The sequence below is a fragment of the Xiphophorus couchianus genome, chromosome 1 (genome assembly GCF_001444195.1).
Source record: "Xiphophorus couchianus chromosome 1, X_couchianus-1.0, whole genome shotgun sequence".
NCBI lineage: Eukaryota > Metazoa > Chordata > Actinopteri > Cyprinodontiformes > Poeciliidae > Xiphophorus > Xiphophorus couchianus.
The window spans coordinates 14,177,253-14,198,397 of NC_040228.1; the positions used below are offsets into that span (position 1 = coordinate 14,177,253).

The following is a 21,145-nucleotide window of genomic DNA, read 5'->3' on the forward strand; positions in this document are numbered from 1 at the left end:
AGATTAGCACTTGAGAATGATGAATAAAAAGACGACAAAAAAGCAAAACATTTACCAGTTTAGCTAACTGTTTAATCCATGGGTGTCCAGCTCCTGTCCTCAGTGGCCTCTGTCCTGCTGGTGTTAGATTTGTTTGCTCCAACACACCTGGATCAAATGGCTTAATTGAATGGCATAAACTTCTCCAGACGCCTGCTAATGAGGCATCATTTGACTAGTCAGAGCAGGGATGCTGTGTCTTGGTAGCTTTGTAGCTTTGTACTCCATTTACATGTTCAGATGATGAACTGAACCCTGCTGTTGTTTATAGCTTAACCTTGCTGTAAATGTCTTCACAACGTTGTCCCTGACCCGTCTGCTGTGTTCCTCGGTCTTCGTGAAGGTGTTTTGTTCACTAATGTTCTTTAATAGACAACTGAGGCCTTCAAAGAGCATCTGAATTTTTACTGAGATTAAACGGGTGGACTACATTTACTTATTGCAGATAAACCGTAAATTAATCATAAACCCTGGCAGATGTAGGTTTAAAATAATCGTATAATCTTAACACATATTAAACATTATATAGATATATATGGGGGAAATGCATATTTTTTTCTGTCTGTATAAATTATGTGCTATTTTCAGCTTGTCCATCACATAACATGAAAATGAAATGTGCAATCCTGATTGAGAGCTGTGATTGCACCCAATGGTGCGTCTGCTAAATACTGACTTGAAAGGAGTGAATATTTATGCAATCAACTATTTCATGTTGCACTTTTTTTATAGAAATCAGTTTTCACCTTGACATTAAAGGATTTCCTTTGTAAATGTCTTAGTCAAAAAAGCTCGATTTTGTTGATCATTATTTCTTTGTAAAAAAGCATCAGGGGCAAGAAACCTTTTAAATCAACCGTAAATTATAAATGAACCAAAACTATTGAAACGTTTTCAAACATTTGTAAAAATAAAGACAGCACGCACAGCTCATGTTTGCATAGTGGTTTAGTGATTCTGTCTTTTGCAACAAAAGAGTGACCGTCTCAGAACATTGTCAAGGCAGCAAATATCAGAACCGATATCAGCGTGCTGGAGAGCATGTGTGAAGAAGCTCTACCTTTCAGCTGATTTTCTATAAACCACTTTCCAAACGAGCTGGTTTTTGAGTAGACTCCTGGTCTGTGGGGGTGTCCACAATTCTCCCCGAAGCTCGTCACGCCTATTAGGTAGTATCTGTCGTCTTTCTCACTGTAGCACTGCAGTGGACTTCCGCTGTCGCCCTGCACCACCATCAGGGTGTTACACTTGAGTAACTGAGCAACTTTAATAACATACAAAAATGTAAAATAATCACCCAACCTGACAAGTGTCAACTCCTCCAGAGAGCATTCCTGCACACAGCATGTTTTCTGTGATCAACCCGTTGTACCAGTGTCTCTGGTTGCATCTGACCGTCTCAATGAGCTCCAGCTCAGCCTCCTGCAGCATGTCCACTGCTCCACCTGCCAGAAACACAAGCAAAACAACCTAACTGATCAACATGAAATAAGTGACTGCACAAATATTCAGCCCTTTCAAGTCAGTATTTAGTAGAGTCATCGTTAAACGCTGTGTGGACGGGTCTCAGTCAAGTTTGCACATCTGAACGCTGAAATTTTACTCGTTTGTTTCTTGCTGAACTCTTTCAGCTCTGTCATGTTGCATGGAAATCATGTGAGCAGCTCTCTCTTTTCAAGTAAGCCACACACTCCCCATCAGATTGAGGCTGAGTCTTTGACTGGGCCACTTGAGAACATCAGACTTGTTATCTTTAGACCATCTCTGTGCAGCTTTTGCTTGATGCTTTGGGTTGTTGTCTTGCCGGACATTAAATGTTCTCTGAAGCCGTAGTTCTCTTGCAGGTGGAAACTAATTGTTCTCCAGGATTGTTCTCCATATTTTCCCGTGTTCATTTTACCATCTACTTTCATGGGGCTTCCAGGGCCTGCTGCTGGGGAGCATTCCCTTGGTATTATGCTGCCGGCATGCTTGGGGATGGTGCGCTTGTGGTGACGTGCAGTGATTGAAGTCTGAGTTCGGCAAGAAGAATGGAGGAAAACCGCCGTGTCCAGATGTGCAAACCTGACCGCCACGTACCCACACAGACTCAATGCTGTGATTGTAGCCAAAGCTGCATCTACTAAATACCTATACTATATTAAATATTTATTAAGTCACTCGTTTCATATTACCTATTTTTATTTAATAGTCTCTTTTTGCAGAAATTTGTTCTAACTTTGACATTAAAGGGTTTTATTGTCATTTATTTTTTGCCAATAAAAGTCAAATATGATCAGGAAAGCTCAATAACAGCAATAAAAAGGGTTAAACATCAAAGAATGTGGATGGATGGATGGATGAATGGATGGATGAATGGATAGCCAGCTGCTCCACATATCAATAGGAGGCTGTCTAATTGTAAATATGATATGAACAGAAACTTTTATAGTCATATTTTATCATAAATTGATGCTTTTCTGCACACCTGAGGGAAGGGTTGCCATGGCACCAACCTTTGTAGTTGATGCTCCCCCAGCCGGTGATGAAGCAGTTGCTCAGGTTGAGGGCGACCTGGTGGCTCATGCTCATCGGAAAGCAACACGGCTGGACGTAATCTGTGAATAAGATGGGGGTCTTGAGCAGCAGGAGCGCCACGTCGTTGTTGGATGTGTTGAAGTCGTAGTTCTCGTGTATGATGATGTTTTTGATGCCGCGTCTCTGGGAGTGAGGCCCAGGCCTGGACAGCGCTGTTATTCCCACCAACACGGTCAAGAAGCTGCTGTGCCATCTGAACAGAAAACCAAATTAATCCAACTCTCTGCTGATGACGTTGACAAAGATGCCATATCAAAGCGAACTTGGTTTCTCTGTGATTGATTCTCTTTTTTTTCTTTCTCTACCACTTTGTATCCTCTAGAGACCGAGTGAGATTTAGTTAGACTCACATGTAATTGTGGTAGCAGTGCGCTGCAGAGACGACCCACTTGCTGCTGACGATCGTCCCTCCACAGAAGTGCGTACCCAGGAACTGGATGCTGACCTGCCAGGGCCACGCTCCCTCTGTGGCATCTTGGCCACCAATTATCCGGGATGCCCCAGGCGGCCCTGCCAGTTTCCGCTTCCCACAGCCTGGTCAGCAAAATAATAATAATAATAAAAAGCTTCTGCATTAAAATAAAAACCACGTCATGTTTTAGATGAGATGTTGGTAAAAGTTTCACATAAGTTTTTGAATGTGGGACTCAACCACAGAACAAAAGCAAAATATATTGTGAAGATGCTCAAGCTGGCAAGATAGTGTCTTTATCCAAACACTCTACCGATATTTGCTGAAAGGTCAATCAGAGAGGAAGAAGCCATCCAAAAAGCCAGATTACTGTTTGCAAACAGTGGCAAACACCTTCATTTTTAGAGACGTGTCCTGTGGGGCTAAAACTGGAGTAATTGCCTATGGAGGGAAAAAAAAGGAGAAACTTGCAAGCCTGAGAACATCTTCTTAACTGTGAAGAAAGCGGTGACTAGTCCACAATTTCCCACAATGCTTTAAGGAATTGTATAGTCTATAGTATTTTCTGAAAGTAAACTAAATTGTAAATAATGCCTATTTTAATTAATTATTTCAGTTTTATATCAAAAATCAAATTGAGTTGTTAATTGGGACCTTGTCTTATGCTCTCTTCCTTTGACAGGTTTTCTGCAGGATTGGGTTCAGAGGACCGAGATGGGCCGTGGGAGAAGGTTCATTTTGTCTTGGAAAAATGTTCTGGATCAATGTTCTGCTGAAAGACCCAGTGATGAGCCATTTTTCTGCTAAAGTACACTATGTTTATTTTAATAAATATCCTGGGTTTTAAGTGTCTGACACAATCCTCTTAAATCAGATATTAACCAAATATTAAAATCATGAAAAAAAACCCCAAACAATCACAGATCCTCCACCAAACTTACCAGTGAGCACACACACCACAACGCACACACATCTAAAGTCCAGGGTTTCCCCCAGCCTGGCGGGCCACCAGGTTTTACTTGTGCCCCCACCAGGCTAAGCATTGCTTAGTTATTTAAGTCCTTTTAAATGTCTGCATTTTTTTAAAGACTTTATAGTTGGTGTTCAGGCGGTAATCTTCCAATCTTTCAATAACACACGATTACCAAGTGATATTTCCAAGTTTCCTGTCAACTTGAAACATTTTTTAACTCAAAAACACGACGGGCTGTTGGATGAATGACTGCCTTGACACCCAACCACTGGGCTCAGCAAGTTTTCTGGGGGAAATCTTGAAAGTCTTTGTAAAATTGATCACGCTTTACATACTTATATTTGCTAGAAGGTTAGAAAATCTCCTCCCAAACATATAAATAAAAACAGTTGAGGTGTAGAATGGTTGCTATGGAGACTTAGAGACCCAACAGGCCTTTGTCTTCTGCTATTTTCTAACAGTGAGCTTTGGCAATTGTGTTATTATTATCAGTATTTTAATTATTATTATTATTATTATGTGTGGTACCCAGATAAACTTGGGAATTTGTGCTGCCAGGAATTTAAAAGTAGTTCACTCTGTTTGACAGTTATACCCCGAGAAAACAAAAACGCATGGATTACTAATTAAATGTTCCCAGAAACTCAGATCAATGTGAAAAAGTAATTATTTCTTGAGGTAAATCCCCCCCCTATTGACTTCATGAAGTAAAATTACAGGTTAGATTAAAATAAATAAACACATCGTTACCTGGGGTCCCAAAAAATATACACAACTGTCTGATGATGCATATGAACAATGGATCATCAGACAGATGGAACTGAGTTGTTATTTGGGATCCTGTCCCAATTAACAACTCAGGAACACAGAATTGGAGCAACTCTGTTTCTTTTTGGTTTTTGCTAAAACCAAAAAGAGCAAAGGTGCCATAACTCTACACTTTTTTTTTTTTTTTAATTTTCAAAGATAAGCTTTTAACCACATGACTTTCCAACCTGTTTTTAACTTACTCTGCTTTGAAGCGGCTGCGGCCAAACACAAGACGCTCAAAAACGGTAGCAAAAACTTCAGACCCATCATCAGTTTGAGCCTCTGGACTTTTTCTTTTCTTTTTCTTTTTCCTTTTTTTTTTTTTTTTTAAAGACAAACCAAAACAATTTCTCCCGTGACGTCATAGTCACTTTAAACTGATTGGTGAAATCTTAAACTCGTTTTGCAGTACATTTCGTATTTTTCAGTAAGCAGAAAGTTTCATCCAGCTGAGTGAAAGCCACATTTCAGCATATTTGTTCAAATACAACGTTTACTGAGTTAAAAAAACAATTGTTTCATTAGTTACATCCTCTTATATACAGTAAATCGGAATTATATTGAATGTGATTTACAAAATATATATTTTTCATTTCCTTTGAGCACGATCATGCAGTTGCCTGCCGTAAAACTGAAAGCCCAGAAACAATAAATTCCTGCGCTGAACTCGGCTCGCACTGAGTCAACCCGTTCAGTCAGATGGACATAAAAAAAAAAAAGAGAAGAGCTTTCGTGTCTCCTGATCGGGATAATCAGTCGCGCTGTGGGGTTTTGCAGGAGCTGCAGGCCTGAATGACCTTTAGGATTTCTACTCCGAGGCGGACTCCCCGACACTCCCTCACATTCTGCTGAGAGTCATCAATTATGCAGGGAAGCTGCTGCTCGCACTGAGGGGGGAAGATAGCGGCAACAATATGGCGACAACCGCAGTTTCTCCTCAACCTTTCCCCACATCTGCAGTCCTGCACCGACTCACCGGATTCACTGTAACCGTCGCATAAGTGAGTATCGTTCATATTTCCAGCGGGTTTGGGATGAATCGTGGCTGAAAGGTGGGGTTTTTTTTTTGTTCCTTCAGTGGACTGAATGTCGCAGCGCCGCTCGCTGCTCCGCGTCTTCTCTTTTTTTAAAAAAATATATTTATATTTTTTGGGGGGGAGCGGGAAGGAAGAGGGTGTCAGCGCCTTCTGACAAATCTGCCATCTGGATTAGAGCAAAGGGAAGATTTATATTTATGTCTCATTTTGTGTGGATTATGCGGAAACGTTGGAACCCGTCGAACAGTTTGATAAAAGAAGAAGAAAAAAAAGATTTCTAAGTGAGGTTTGGTTTGGTTCAGGGCGCAGCCTGCATTGAAAATCTGCAATTTTCTTGCATCCTTTTTTTGTTGTTGTTTCACTCTTGAGAGTCCAGGATGATGCATTCGAAGCAGAAGGCTTTCAGAGGAAGGATGTGTAAGTATATAGCCGTGACAGTGAAGAAATGCCCGATCCTCCAGGTGATCTTAGCGCGGCAGTAAACCGTCCACTGCTGATCTAACTGGATGTCTTCATGCTTCAAAACTGTATGTGCTGCTTTATTCCCCCCCCCCGTTTCGCTTTAACTCTCCGCGCTGTGTTTTTGCACACACACGGACGCTTATTGATTTGGCAGTCGACATGGCTCCTCGGGTGTGGTGCAGATGCTCTGCGCGCAAAAACGCACAGAATGTACAGAGGGAGGAAAAAAAACCCCCAACAACATCGCACTAGAAGCATTTCACCACCGCGTATCTCCAGGCTTGTGTTTGTTGGGAGTGATTTATTTTTTTGGGGGGGAAAAAATAGGAGGAAACACGCAAGTCTGGCGAACCCGTGTCTCCCAGCGTGACATTTGCAACATACAAACCACCCACTGCAGCAGTGCTGCTTCGGCCGCTTTGGTTGGAGCGGGCCACTTCTCTGCGCAGTATCACCTCCAGCTCAGAGGCGGACCAGGACTTTTCCTGCTTGATGAAATGTTTAGCATAATGACAGATGATGGCCACTCGGGGCCCATCTTCTGCCTGATCGGGGTTTTTCGCAAACACTTTCTTCAATGCGGTTTGCCAGTATCAGCGAAAACACACCCAGGATGCGATCGGATAACCCAGCTTGGATGACTCAGGTTGAATTCAAGGATAAATCTTAGCCTGCAGATTGATACTTAGGAAGCGTACGTTTTATTTTAATGAAATCTGATTTGCCCACTCAGCCTCTACCCCTCTCTTTCCAAAGCACCCCGCGTTTACGCATTCACGCGCGCCTCGCACGTGTTTGTGCGCGTGCGTTGGCGCGGTGCTGAAGCGGACAGCGCCAGCAGAGCAGCAGCAGAAGGTTCCGGGGTCCATTTTATAAAAACGCTCGCCTCGGTGTGCACTGCGCGCTTGCCTGCCTTCTCTCCTCTCCCTGCGTGTATTGGGTTCGTTTCTTTGCTCCCTTTCATCCCAGGTCGGACGTATTCAGGTGTTTTTTTCAGCTTCACACGTCGAGCATTTGCAATTAGAGAGCGTTATGCAAGAGGGGAGCAGGGGAGTGACGGGCCTTGTGTTTCAGATGTGGCTCACGGTCCTGTTCAGGCTTTATCCACCTTCCCTTAATCACAAGCTGAAGCATACAAGTGCTTCCTCGTTTTGGTAACATCAGAAAGTTCATATATTTCAGCAATTAATGCCAAAAAGGGAAGCTCGTGTCATATGTCTTAATTGTTTATTTCTGTTAATCTAAATGATTATGACTTAGAGTATTACATGAGAATAATAATAAAAAATGCTTTTAATAATAAATAAATATTATTCTAATATGGCCTAAAGACTGCTGACCTGATAGTGGTCCAGCAGACAGTCATATTATCAACAAACGGTTATTTATATAATGTTTTACAATACCCAAAAGATGACCAAAGGGCTTTACAGAAAAAAATAAAACAGAAGTAAACAAGAAATCACGACAAGTAAACTGAAAGCATGTAGTCACAATGCTGCTAGCTATTAAAATGTATTTAATTCCGTATGTTTTAAGTCCAGACAGAGTCCTGAGTCTACAATAGTGGGTTAACTGGTGGGTAGCAGGTTCCACTGATTTCATCACTGGCAAAAAAAAGAGCGATCTTTAGCCACAAAAGGACATTACTAAAGAAGTTTGATGTTCACAAAGTGCTACTTAATAATTGAAGTGTGGCAGAATTAGGGACTCAAACATTAGGGAGAACAACAGCTTTGTTGTTCTCAAGAGTTTGGAGGAGATTCAGAAAGACTGCAGCTGGAGTCAGATGTGTCCTACAACCGTCTGATTCCTGATCCAGAAACAAGGCGTCTTATCTGGGCTGAGGAAAAGAGGACCTGACTGTTGTTCAGTGGACCAGAAGTCCTTCTCAGATGAAAGTCAAAGTTTGCCTTTTAGTTTTAAGTCCAGATCCCAGAAACTGGAGGCAGTGTGGAGAGGAACAGAATCCAAGCTGCTTAAGGTTCAACGTGACGTTTCCACAGTCAGTGACGATTTAGGAAGCCATGTTTTTCTGCTGATGTTGGTCTATTGTGTTTGATCAAGTTGAATGCCATCTACCAGGAAGCTTTACAGCACTCCATACTTCCTTCTGCTAACAATTTTTATGGAGATCCTGATTTCATTTACAGTAGGACTTGTTCACATTGCCAAAAAAACAAAAAAATAACCTCCCCCCGCCCCTACCAAAATCTGGTTTATAGAATCTGTGGAGTATCATCAAGCTGAACACCAGACACAACGATGCACACCAGCTGAAAGTCGATGTTAAAGTAACTAAAGCCCATTTAGATCAAAAACCTCTTTTTCAAGGGAGTCCTGGCCAAGAGGAAGCAACAAATCAATAAATATTTTAAATATATGTGTACTTTTCAAGAGCATAATGAGTTAATAAGCATCTTTTTGGTTGACTTGGTTTAGTCGTAGTTAGGTGTGTGCATTTATCATATTGTTTATCATTTATCGAGAAAAGATTCTTATCATGAGAATTTTAATTCATCATTGTCTCAATAAATTTCAATTGATGATGATCGACTGACGGTATTATCAGAAATGCTATTTTTTCTATTTTCTCCACTGTTTGTTGACGATTTGACGAAGTAATAAATCATTTTATCATCATTTTGTTTTTTCAATAGTATCACAAAATATCATGATAAAATTCTTAGTCCATATCAACAAACCCTAGCTGTAAGCAAGGGGACAGTAGGCTTATTTCAGCCAGCTGACAGACAGTATGCAGTAACAGGAATGGTATCAGTGGATTTTCTGAAACCTTCGTGCGTCTTTACATCGGTACTTGCCTAATTCAAATAGATATTCCTGAATTTTCAGAAGTGTTTCAATTGCACTCTAACGGAGTATTTCACAGATGTATTTGCTGTGTTTATTAGCGCCGCCATGCTTCATGACCTCATTACCTTCTGTTCTCGCAGAGCTGCTATTGTGGATGGGACACACCTAATGACCAAGTAGCTGCAGGATGAAAACATGGCTGCACCCCTTCTTGCACCGCCAGGACCTGATAGCTTCAAGAAGTTCACGAGGGAATCTTTGGTGGTCCTTGAGCAGCGCCTCAAAGAGGAGAAAAACAAGAAGCCACCCAAGCAGGACAGCAGCTACCGTGACGACGATGACGAGAATAAACCCAAACCCAACAGCGACCTGGAGGCCGGGAAGAGCCTGCCCTACATCTATGGGGACATCCCTAAAGGAATGGTGGCGGTACCACTGGAGGATTTGGATCCGTTCTACCTGAACTCTCAAAAAGTGAGTTGCAGAAGACCCTCCTCTAAGCACAACTATTAGATTTGTTTTACTTCTGATGAGAACTGGATGGATGTTTCTGATTAGTGTGGTTCACCAGAGTGTCGAGATGCTTCGATGAGACTTTTCTTGGCCGACATCGATGCTGACAGATTTTTATTCTTAAGACTAAAATACGTAAAAGAGAAGAAAATGTGCTGCTGGTATTTTGATAGAAGTAGTGGTTTTTAAAGGCAAAAGAAAAAAGGGTTTTTTAATAAACTTGCATGGAAAAACCATGCTGTTCGTTGATAAATTTGACTATAAATGGGGGGGAGTTTTGTGTTTTGGATTCATTTTTTGAAAATCAAATGTTTTAGTACTTCACTCAATAATCAGAGGAAAACTAGTCATTTTAAATCTCTGGCCAATTAACAATGTGCCACACCAGGACACAGACATTTTCAGGCGATACCAATCCAGATTGTTAGAGAAAAAGCAAACTACTAACTCCATTAGTTGAATTTTAGATATTAACTACTTCTATCACGTAAAAGTGTGTTTCAGCAAGTATTCAGCATGGTTTTAGGGATTTGTTGCTCTTTCTCAAGCTGCCAAAATCACAAATTAGATACTGTATATCATAGACCGGGGATTTAATTAAATATGACATCAATCACATTTCATCACATTTCACTCCTCGTGCTTGGCCTGTTTTTCCTCTTTCCTACGTAAAAGGCTCTCTTTGTTGTTTGTTGGAGTTTTTGATATGAGAAAATCTCTGTGATGATCATTCAGGCTCACTGCAAATGAATACAGATGTTTTCTATGGTAACATTATTTCAGGTGAGTTTTTGCAATCTGACCTCCAGATGTGCGGCGTTTGCAGTTATTTTGGTAATCTGTTTCATTTGAGCGCAATAATATTTCTTTAAAGAAGTGAGAGGAGAGCCGCTATCGCTGATGTGCTCTCTGGTCTTTGGGGAAAAGGTCAGGGACAGTTAAGGTTGAAAACCTCCTGTTCCACATGACGGCGCTTCCAAATTGTTCTGGAGTTAATCCGCTGCAGGAAGAGGAAGCAGAGAGGACAGTCGTTGTCTTACAGGAGGACACGTGTCTCTCTGGGGCTTCTGTCACGCCTCGCGTCACGTCAGTGTGAGTGAGGAGGCCCAGGTGTGACCGTGGCTGGCTCCGACTGTAATCGGCGACGGGTCATCCTAAAACAGCTGAAGGAGACCAAGGTTGTTTTAATGTGGGATGAGTCAGACTGAGCATGAGGGAGAGTTGTTTACAGATGTCACAAGTAGAAACGACATGATATAAAAAAATCGAGCTATCCTTTATTCACCCGTGCATGGAAGCTGGGAAAATCTTTCATAAAATGGCTCTTCCTGTAGATGCTGAGTGAACTTTCCAGCAATATCTTCTTCTATGACTTGTTCAACATAGAAATGTAAAAAAAAAAAGTAAACAAATCACATACTAATTGTAAGAAATGCTGCAGAAATGTATGCACGTCCATGCGTTCTGGACAGCGGAGCTTTTAATGATGTGTTTAGTCATGATCAGGTGAAGTGATTGGTGTTGATTCGGTGCCTGTGTGAGCGAGCGAGGGGGTGCCCTGCGCTCCTCTTCCTTCTCCGTCTGTCTCTGTCTCATACCCCCCCGTCTTCTCTCCGTGCACGCTGCCTGTTATGTAACGCACCAGCCCAGTGCACAAGGAGGAGACACGATTCAATTGACACGTGGAAAACATGGTCCAGCTTTAATTGGGGCTTGTTTATTTTCCATCTTTATACCTTCATCTTTTTGTTTTCCCCCTTATTTCTCCTCTGTTTTGGTCTCGAATGCACTCTTTCTGGTTCGACTCGACTTTTGCGCCAGTCCTGTTCGCTCTTTGTGCTTCCGGCAAATCCAATTATGGTCCATCAACCCAGCCTCATTCCGAAGGGAGAGCTGATGCTGCTTCGGATGTTGAGTGGCGCCGTGACGTCAGATCAGGTGGTGACCTTGGTGGTTGATCTGTGTGTCTTTGTTGTCCACAGTCTGCAGGACGGAGGGAGGGGTTAGGGGGTTCAGATTCATCTTTCGCCATGGCAGGTGCTAATTTGTGACTCTCATTTTGTGTCCTAGCAGAGCTGGGTGATGATGCACCACAGTCCTCCCGTCCTGGGTTTAACAGTGTGTTGATTTTTAAGGAGTTGGAGGGAAGTTAAGTGACAGAGGGAAGGAAAGGGATAAAATGGACTGCATGTGCAGGGATGCATGAGCTCTCCTGCTAACCTTCCTGCTGCAGCTTATTGGCTGAAGAATGCTTAAAATATAAAGATGCACCGATGGGGTTTTTTCCTGGCCTAAAGTAATTTTTGGTTTTTCTCTTAGGTTTAACTTGACAGTTCTTTTTCCTTTGGGATATAAAGCATGAAAAACACAATGTGTCAGGTACTAGTTTTAAATGTAGCAAAAAAAGCCCCCATATATATATATATATATATATATATATATATATATATATATATATATATATATATATATATATATATATATATATATATATAATTTATGCAACATATTTGTCCTATTGCATATTTGTATGCAACAGATTTTTATGAACCCTTTAAGGCCTGTAAGGAAAACATATTCAGAATGGATGACAACATAAAATAACAAATTTTGCTCTACAATAAATTGTCTCAGAAGTAATTGTGATAAATGATAATATTGTTGTTTTAAGACTGTTTTCAAGTAATATAATGGTAATGGCTTAATAATCTAAGCACACCATCTCACGTATAAATAAATGTTAATTTCTAGTGAACATTTGTAACTGGAATGTGATTTAAATATCTAAATTAAATAAACAAAACAACAAATATAGTAGATGCCTAAGAGTGTTTTAAAGAGATCACTTGTCAAAAAAGGGGCTATTTGAGACCAACACAGCACACTGAAGTTTTTTGTCGTCCAGTCTTTGGTAGAAAGAAAGAAACAACAGAAAAACAATCATTCAAATGAAAATTATCAAGCTCATTTTCATTTATCATGCGATTAATTGATTTATTGCGACAGCGTTACCAAAAAGGTACATTTTGTAAGGATCATAAAAACACATGACAAACTTAAACAGGACCTATATTTTACACAAACTGTACAGCATTTGTTTCAGGCACTTTGCTCTTTTTTGTGCAGATATATTTCTTCAGAATGTACAACCATCCAAAATCTACATCCAGTGCACAATAGTACATTATTGTTTTGATTGAAGAAACAAACTACAAAAATAAAACCCACCCACTCTCTCCATGTAGCAACACATACAGTAAAAATTGCATTTAGCATTACACATGGTATATTTTTTGAAAAGCCAAAAATAAGAGAAAAGTAATACGACAAAAATATTAACAGAATTGAAACAAGACAGTGAAGATCAATACAAATCAGTGTCTCAGGTCTAATCTGGTTAGGCACTTTGCTCTTTTAAAAAGATTCATTTAAATCAGGCGCGTTCAAGCAGGGAAACATTGACCCTTCAGGGCTAAACTTGATGACTTCTGCAGTCTGAATGATTTGATGAATCCCACTCTTTTAGTTTAAATGATTTGCATAGAAATAAATATCTTACATAATTAGTAGTTTCTGACACAATCATAAATATTTATTATTATAGATTTCCACCTGCCCATGTCAATGTTATTATTGACATGAAATGTGAGCAAAGCGAGCAACGATAATTGTCAAATGGAAAAAACACAGATTTAAGGAATGTATATGCACCAGTGATAGAAAACATTCCCTGAATGGCATCTGAATGGCACCCAGCTGATATAAATGGATGTTAGTTATCTGAAAATTTACAGAGATCGACTTGTTGATGGGTGGCGTTAACACACTTTTATAGACATTTTCTCTTCGTTTTGTCGCAATAAGACATATTTGCATGTATTTAACTGCCTCAAAGGCAAGCCAAAAGTTTCTTTTTAAATGGAACATTTTTTCACAATAATACTACAAATGTCAATTAGGAATTTATGTGATTGACCAACAGAAAGTATTGCTGTGTTTTGAAGTGCAAAGAAAAAAAATATGTTTTTAGAGCACTTTTTAAAATAACATCTGAAAAGTGTGGTGTGCATTTGCATTCAGGGGCTCTACTCTAATACTCCTAACTTTCTTTATCTTTTTTATGTATGTATATGTATATTGTATATTATGTATATACACATAACCTGCATCTTAACTCGAGTCGAGCAAATCTCAATCTCGTTGTAATCTGTTGATGACAATGACAAATAAATAAATCTTATCTTATCTTATCTGAACCAAGTGCGAGCTATGGCCCTCACAAATGATACAATTAGTAAATGTTGTTCATTTGTTCATAGTTTATTCTTATTAAAGGCCTCAGATGTTTAACTGAGAATATTTGTCAACAAACAGCATCTTGAAGACCAAGGAGGAGTATAGCAGATCTCTCATGTGGGGAATTATTTAGACAGCTGTCAACTTCACAAATCTGTAAAACCTTGGCCAGTCACCCTGGGTGCCAGCTACCCATCTGGACACTGTGGACAGGCCCACAGACCAGACAGTGCCAGAAATCATAGTACCTGCACCTCGAATTTTGATGATGATAAATTGCCCCGGAAATTATAGTGATAAACAATAGCAGTGTTATCATGAGACTATTTTTGAGTAATATATTGATAATGGCAGAAGAATGCGAGTTTGCCTTCTCAAAGACAAATAAACTTTAATTTTGTACAGAACACTTTGCACTGGAACAGGAAGACTTTTTTAAATATCCAAAATAAAGCACATCAACTAAATACAATAAATAAAAAGGAAATAAAAACCACACACAGCCCAAAAACACAAATAAAATAGATTAGGATGTCACTAAACAAAACTGCCCTTCAAAAATATGTTAATCATCAGAGTAGAAATGATCAAGCTCATTTTATTTTATTGTGTGATTGATTGATTAACCGCTTATTGTGTCAGTGTAATAAATTACACTATGATGCTTCATTCTTCCTGTTCTTAAGTTTCGCTGTTGTTTTTGTGATGCTGTAAGAAATGTGTGGCATCTATTCACTCCCAATTCTACTTTTATGACGTCCCAAAGAAGGGAGACTGTGGTCAGACTGGAACAGTGTGCTTTAAGCATGTTAGGTTTTTATTCACTTGTTACGGTCCGACATGATACCGTTGGGGGTATGCAGGATCAGCTGTGCAGACACATCTTTCTGATTGGCTGCCTGGAGGCTGCAGGAGAGCAGCCACCCCATTGGATCAGCAAAGCCAATCAGACGTTGATGAGGCCCACCTGCACCATATAAAAGACACCTGTGATCATTCCTCCAGTGGGGCAGCTAGCAGGAAGAGGTTGTGTAAAGCTGATCCCCACCGTCTGTGTTTGGTAACTGTTTTGGACAGTTTGAACAATTTTGTTCTTGCTTATTTTGCTAAGTGGTTTGAATCTGCTTTAGATAAATCTCGAACAAGCTAGAGGCTTGTGTTTGGGTTGTTTTGAGTTACTTTAGACCAGGGGCGTCAAACTCCAGTCCTCAAGGGCCGGTGTCCTGCAACTTTTAGATGTACCTCTGCTGCATCACACCTGAACAGAATAATTAGGTCATTAGCCAGGCTCTGGAGAACTGATCTATACAAGGAGGAGGTGATTAAGCCATTTTATTCCAGTGGTTTGTACCTGTGGCACATCTAAAAACTGCAGGACACCGGCCCTTGAGGACTGGAGTTTGACACCTGTGCTTTAGACTGATGTGTCAGAACATCTTATTTAATTTGCACTCAATGATCTCTGAATTTGTTGGTCCATCACTTTTGTTTAATTGGGTTAAGTTGTATTGTGTTTTGGTTCTGTGAAACCTTCTTTTTTGTAATAAATCACCTTTTTATATAATCCCTTTTCTTCTGGACATTTTGTTTATGTTACCGACCCTGAACCCCTAGACCTTGGGGGCGTAACATCACTTTTAACCAAAACCCATAGATGGAGAGAGATAATGCCTGAGATAGTATGAATGTTTTTACTTTCAAATCAAAGGTTGAATGAAGTAACTTATGGAATGATTGAAGTGCTTATGCAAGAATAGCCTAGAAATTATAAAGGCCATCAGCCTATGATAAGGATTTATATTTGCACCAGCTGTAATGATAGACTAAAGGTATGAGGCAGAACAGCAGGCTAGCTCAGCTGCTCAGCTTTTGGTCTATTATTGTGTGTGAGGTAATGTGAGCCATAAAATGCAGCCCATCGACCATTTACCACAGAGGCAGGGAGAAGACGCTCTCTGAATGGCTGCTGTGGCTTCGCAGATGCAAATGCTCCATCCCTGCCTGCCTGCTGGCTCCAGTTTCTGTGTGGAAGCTGCTTTCCCCCCCTCTCCCTCTCTCTCTCTGTCTGCCACCCTTCTCCTCCTCTGCTCCTTCTCATCCTGCTGTCTTTCTGCCCAGCTCCTTCACTCCGGCTCCCTCCACCCCGCTTCCCCTTCAGCCTGCCGCTGCCACAGTTGCTGCCTGCCTCGCCTGCTTCATTTGCTTTCCATCTCCCCCGCTCTCCTGTTTGCTCAGCTCCGTATTATGAAATTTTCAGTAGCTTTGCAGCGGTTTAGTCATGCATTGCCAAAAAGAGACTCCATACATTTCAAGTGTTTTTTTTGGGTGAACGTGTGCTGCTATATTTTTGGCGATTCTGGAAACTCCCCTTTCCTGCTTGTTCATTCAGATTTGTGGGTTAGTCTGTGTGGATCAGGAATGTTCAGCTATTTGGGGGAAATGTCATGTCATCGTCGAGGGGAAATTTCCGAGTCTGTCATTACATCTGACTGTGCTGTTTTCAGGAAATGCTAACGGCATATTTAAGACTATTTATACTGCTCTGACTGAGATCTACTTAACATTTGATTTCTATCAAATTAGAGTAGTTGGCAACCATTCTCCATTTTCTTGTCTCAGGTAAACAAAATCTTAATGTAATGAGTGACTTAACATCTCAAGCTTATTTTTTTTCTCTTTCCTTTCAGTCATGTGACTGCATCACTCATCTCTCATGCCTCCGCTCCTTCATCCTCCTCCTGCTTTCTCCTAGCTCAGCCATCGGTCATTATGCTATGCAGGACTTAATATTGTCAGGGGTGCCTTGTTAAAAGCACAAGAACCCATATCACTTGTTCAAATGCACAGTTTCATTAAAGTTTCAGGGAAATTGCCATGTTTTATTTAGACAGTTATGAGGTTAGCCACAGAGAGTGGCGTGGCAGCTTCTCGCTTGTTTCCTTTGGCTGAAACGGCCGGAGTGTTGGGCTGACGGCGTAAATGAAATCAGAAACATCCTGAAGGTTCTTTCTTTTTTTCTTCTTCTTCTTCTTTTTTTAATCAAACAATGTAAACGCCCATGCCGCTTTGTTGACTAACTCAAACATTTCCTGTCTGCTTTTCTTCTCTCCACAGACATTTATAGTGATAAATAAAGGGAAGACAATCTTCCGTTTTAGTGCCACACCTGCCTTGTACTTCATAAGTCCTTTCAATCTGGCTAGGCGAATAGCTATTAAAATTTTGATACATTCATATCCTTTTTGAAATGGTGCTGTTAACTGCAGCTTACAGGAGGGTTTCCTGTTCACATGCAATATTCATGGTGATATGTTCTGTATTTCTGCTCATACTGCTGCCGATGTTTCCAGCGACTGCAGGAGAGGATCAGCGTGTGAGAGTCAGAGCACTTCCACACATGTTAAGACTGTACAGGCAGTAGCCATTTTATCACAGAAGGAAATGGCTGGCACAAATGACGAGTCATTCTTTACAGTAAATCAAGCAAACCCTCACTATTTGTGCAATCTACCTGATTACCCCCCATGAACTGCACTAGGTTGCGTCTATAAGAGCTGGAAAGTTGTTGATAGATGGCAATTTGCAGATGATCAGGGTCAAAATTGCCAAATGAATGACTGCATGGAGAAATCTAATCCTGTATCTAAGTAGTGAATAGTCTACATCCAAATACTGTTTTTAAAACAAACTGATGTACAAAGGTTTTGAAATTTGTGGTTTCCTTTTTGACTTTCATACCACTTTGTTGTGACAGATGTATATGAGACACTTTTGTTTAGTTATTTGAAAATATTTCTGTGTCCATTTCATTGTTTGTCGGCCTGTCTCAGCCCAAACAGGAAATATCCCGAGACACTGATATTTGGATATATTAATGTTTTTAAAGTTTGTTTGTTCACCATGAATGATATTTTTCCTTAACACATGCTTCACTCTTTTCAGCATGATCATTATGTGTACTATTTTGACCAACTGTATATTCATGACCTTTAGTGATCCCCCTGAGTGGTCAAAACAAGTAGAGTAAGTATCCTGTATCCTGCTGTCACACAATATTATCAATGCATGCAAAGTTTTTAAGCATTTGTGATTCTGAATGTGCCATTCCCACTTCCGCAGGACAAAGGTCTGGACACTTAATGTTTATATTTATTAAAAGCTGAAAACAACAGACAATGTGAACCACTGATTAATTTATTTAAACCCTAATAGCTGCTAATATTTGGACCTACAGTTGCATTATATTATAACATTTATGTTTTAATTTACCATAGATTTTAGCTAAAGCAAATATTAGAAGCTAAGCTAATTAACCCCAGGAAAACATTGGCTAATTTTATATTCTACACATAATTTTTTTTACAGCAAAATATAATAGTATTAAATTACACAAGAATATTCTGTTGTTACAATACTGGGTAACTCTTAACAAATGGCTATACCTCTTTAGACTATTATACAACATTCTGTTCTAGTTGTGACGATGCTAATAGCTTAGCTTTGGATTTTAAGAGCAACTAATTTTACATTCTGATACGTTGCTTTGTAACATTATCCTATAATATTGCTCCATAGTGTAAACAACACAAGAAAACTGTAATAATTTTGCTGCTGTGTTCAATCCTATAAATATCCTTCTACTCAAAGCCTTTACTTGCCAATAACCACTAAGCTACTAATATTATAAGCTAAAATGCTAGCATTATAGTTATGTTATATAAAGAGGCACAAGGCTGAAATGTCATGGTATGATATAACAGTTTAGTGTTTGAACAATTTTCTGCTCTGTATAACACCATAAATTATATTTTTGATGCCTGACTTTATCTAGTAGTAGAAACTAAACAGCTGCTAATATTAGGAGCTAACATGTTGACAAATGTTGGTCTCTGATATTAGCAGCTGCTTGACTGCTAATTTTACATCTCAAAACTTGTTTTGTTTCAGTATCCTATACTATTTTAGCAAATGGCACAATAATACTATGGTCTGTGTAATAGTAGTTAAAGTATTTGCTGCCAATTTACTAAATGGTGTTATTACTATTAGTAGTTCAAATAATATAAATAACAGGAGGACACTAATATAACCTTTTTTGTAAAACACACTGTTCTTTGTTAACAAAATCAAACATTTTGTGTATTCATTTTTTGTATTGCAAGAAAAAATGTTGACATTGTTAAGTTTCTTTTTGGTTGCTAAATTTAAATGTGTTATAACTGTGAGTTTCTACAGGTTCCTGTAAATAAGCCAGATTTGATCCGGTCCAGTAAACTGATCCTTTCCACACTTTTGTCTTTCAGGTACACATTCACAGGAATTTATACATTTGAGTCTCTTGTAAAAATCACCGCACGTGGATTCTGTATAGATAATTTTACATTCCTAAGAGATCCATGGAATTGGCTGGATTTCATGGTCATTTCGATGGCGTAAGTATTTTTCTTTTCTTTTGCCATTCTGACGTACAGAGTCTTTACTATTAAATGCGAGTATCTAAATTGATGTTTCAGTGCTTACATTTCTTGCTTTTAGACTTTTTACTGTGTTTTCTATCTGATAACCCATCTTTGCGTTTTCTCCATTTATCTAAAACTTCTCTGGTGTTTCTCTTTGGGAATCAAAGCAGCTCTCCATCCAGTACTGCGCAGCCCACTGACTACTCCCATACCTCAGATTTAGCTTCCTCTTGCCATCTGACTGCCTCAGTCATCTTTTTGGTCTTGATCATTTGGTGTTGACATCATCTTCACAAAGACTCCTTGCCTTATCTTGTTATTTTACGTTAGGTAGTCTATGCCAGTTTTTGCAAATATGTAGCCCAGAGTGATCAGTAAATCACATTTCATTGTTTGTCGGTCTGTCTCTCACAAAGCCCATCTGTGGGGATAATTCATCTTTTCATCATCTATATGCATGTATATAATGAGTTGTTGTAACTGTGGTTTGATCCTGCAGGTATATAACAGAGTTTGTAAACCTAGGCAATGTCTCAGCTCTGCGCACGTTCAGGGTGTTGAGGGCATTGAAAACTATTTCTGTAATTCCAGGTAAGACAGGATGGGGCGAGGGGTAGGTGGGGCGGGGTCGGTGTTAGGTGTGTGTGTCTTTCTTTCCTTTTACCTTCCACCCTTCTCCTCAGTGGACAGGCTCTGTGAGTGGCGTCGTCTCCTCCCGGTTCGGTGGTGTTGTGCTCTTGGCGTGTGTGGTTTTTGTCATCGTGTTTGTTCTGTGTGTGATCCTTCCCCTATTTCAGATATATAACAGAGTTTGTGGACCTGGGCAATGTATCTGCGCTGAGAACGTTCAGAGTTCTCCGAGCATTGAAAACTATCTCTGTCATTCCAGGTGAGACTCAGTTTAAACACTAAGGCTGATCCTCGCACCCTTTGTTTTTCTACTCACTATTATTATGATTAAAGTTATGATTTAAGCAGCAACAAAAGAATTGGAGACAGCCATGTTTTTATTTATGTTTCCTCCAAAATTATCAAAAATGGTACTAATACATTTTTGATAGGCTTTGCAGTCTCCTCTAAGGTCATTCAAAGTGTCTGCACTCTCTTTTGCCCCACCAGCGCTCTCATTACGAGGCTCGTCTCCAAAGCAGCTTGGTTTGTCTTAAATGGAACCCTGAAGTAAAAGACTTACAGAGCCGAAAATCCTCTAATCATGTCATTTCAGGATTGAAAAGAATAACTTCTCATTCAGTGGAAACGGTTTTATGTAAATAAATATGATTTAATTCACAATCCACCAAGCTACATTTGAAATAATGCAAAATGACTCATGGGTACTGCTTGTTGTAAAAGTACACACTAGTTAAATGCTATGTGAGTTATTTCTTAAGCTAAATTAAAAAAATAAAAACTCTTTTATGACATACATATGATAAATATTACATTTGAGAGCTAAAGATGTGTTAAAATAAGGTTTTACAGCTTCAATCTCACCCTAAATTTGAATGCAACTATTCAGTGGGGAATCTTATTTTGTGATATGTTTATTTTTTTTCAAGATCATAAAAAAACTTTTTTAAATGTATCCTTTTTATTAAAGTTTACAATTGGTTCTTGGCTTTATAATGTTGATAATACACCACCTTCTGTTTCCTAGTGGTGTTCTTGTGATGCGATACATGGGTGCATTTCTGTTAGCCACTCCTACGAATGGGAAAGAGAGACATTACATTCAGGTACAATATATACA

General features: G+C 39.6%; 2 protein-coding genes across 9 annotated transcripts in view; one reads left to right on the plus strand and one right to left on the minus strand.

Moving 5' to 3' along the window:
- Positions 1-969: 969 nt before the first annotated feature.
- On the minus strand, positions 970-5,146 carry LOC114146514 (acrosin). The gene is made up of 5 exons (XM_028020637.1): positions 5,012-5,146; positions 2,967-3,150; positions 2,535-2,809; positions 1,342-1,484; positions 970-1,262 (listed from the first exon to the last, which is right to left on the minus strand). Exons 1-5 carry the CDS (start codon positions 5,079-5,081, stop codon positions 1,026-1,028), a joined length of 909 nt encoding a protein of 302 aa, XP_027876438.1. The 5' UTR covers positions 5,082-5,146; the 3' UTR covers positions 970-1,025.
- Positions 5,147-5,518: 372 nt separating this feature from the next.
- scn8aa (sodium channel, voltage gated, type VIII, alpha subunit a) overlaps positions 5,519-21,145 on the plus strand; it is a 54,928-nt gene continuing 39,301 nt past the window's right edge. For 3 of the 8 annotated variants that reach the window (XM_028020571.1, XM_028020604.1, XM_028020624.1), the window contains exons 1-6: positions 5,519-5,812; positions 9,268-9,601; positions 17,051-17,169; positions 17,870-17,959; positions 19,240-19,368; positions 19,895-19,986. In XM_028020571.1, the coding sequence (XP_027876372.1) occupies positions 9,323-9,601; positions 17,051-17,169; positions 17,870-17,959; positions 19,240-19,368; positions 19,895-19,986 (709 nt within the window). In that variant the 5' untranslated portion in view covers positions 5,519-5,812; positions 9,268-9,322. Of the gene's footprint in view, positions 5,813-5,987; positions 6,266-6,983; positions 7,005-9,267; positions 9,602-17,050; positions 17,170-17,869; positions 17,960-19,239; positions 19,369-19,894; positions 19,987-20,192; positions 20,285-21,145 lie in introns of those variants that run through there. The other 5 variants (XM_028020563.1, XM_028020614.1, XM_028020597.1 and 2 more) reach the window with 3 other exon arrangements.

Excerpts from the sequence above, each read along its gene's own strand:
- LOC114146514 (XM_028020637.1), bottom strand. The coding sequence starts at position 5,081 with ATGATGGGTCTGAAGTTTTTGCTACCGTTTTTGAGCGTCTTGTGTTTG. Across the intron at positions 3,151-5,011 it reads CGCAGCCGCTTCAAAGCAGA|GCTGTGGGAAGCGGAAACTG; the intron begins GTAAGTTAAAAA and ends TTTGCTGACCAG. Across the intron at positions 1,263-1,341 it reads GAGGAGTTGACACTTGTCAG|GGCGACAGCGGAAGTCCACT; the intron begins GTTGGGTGATTA and ends ATGGTGGTGCAG.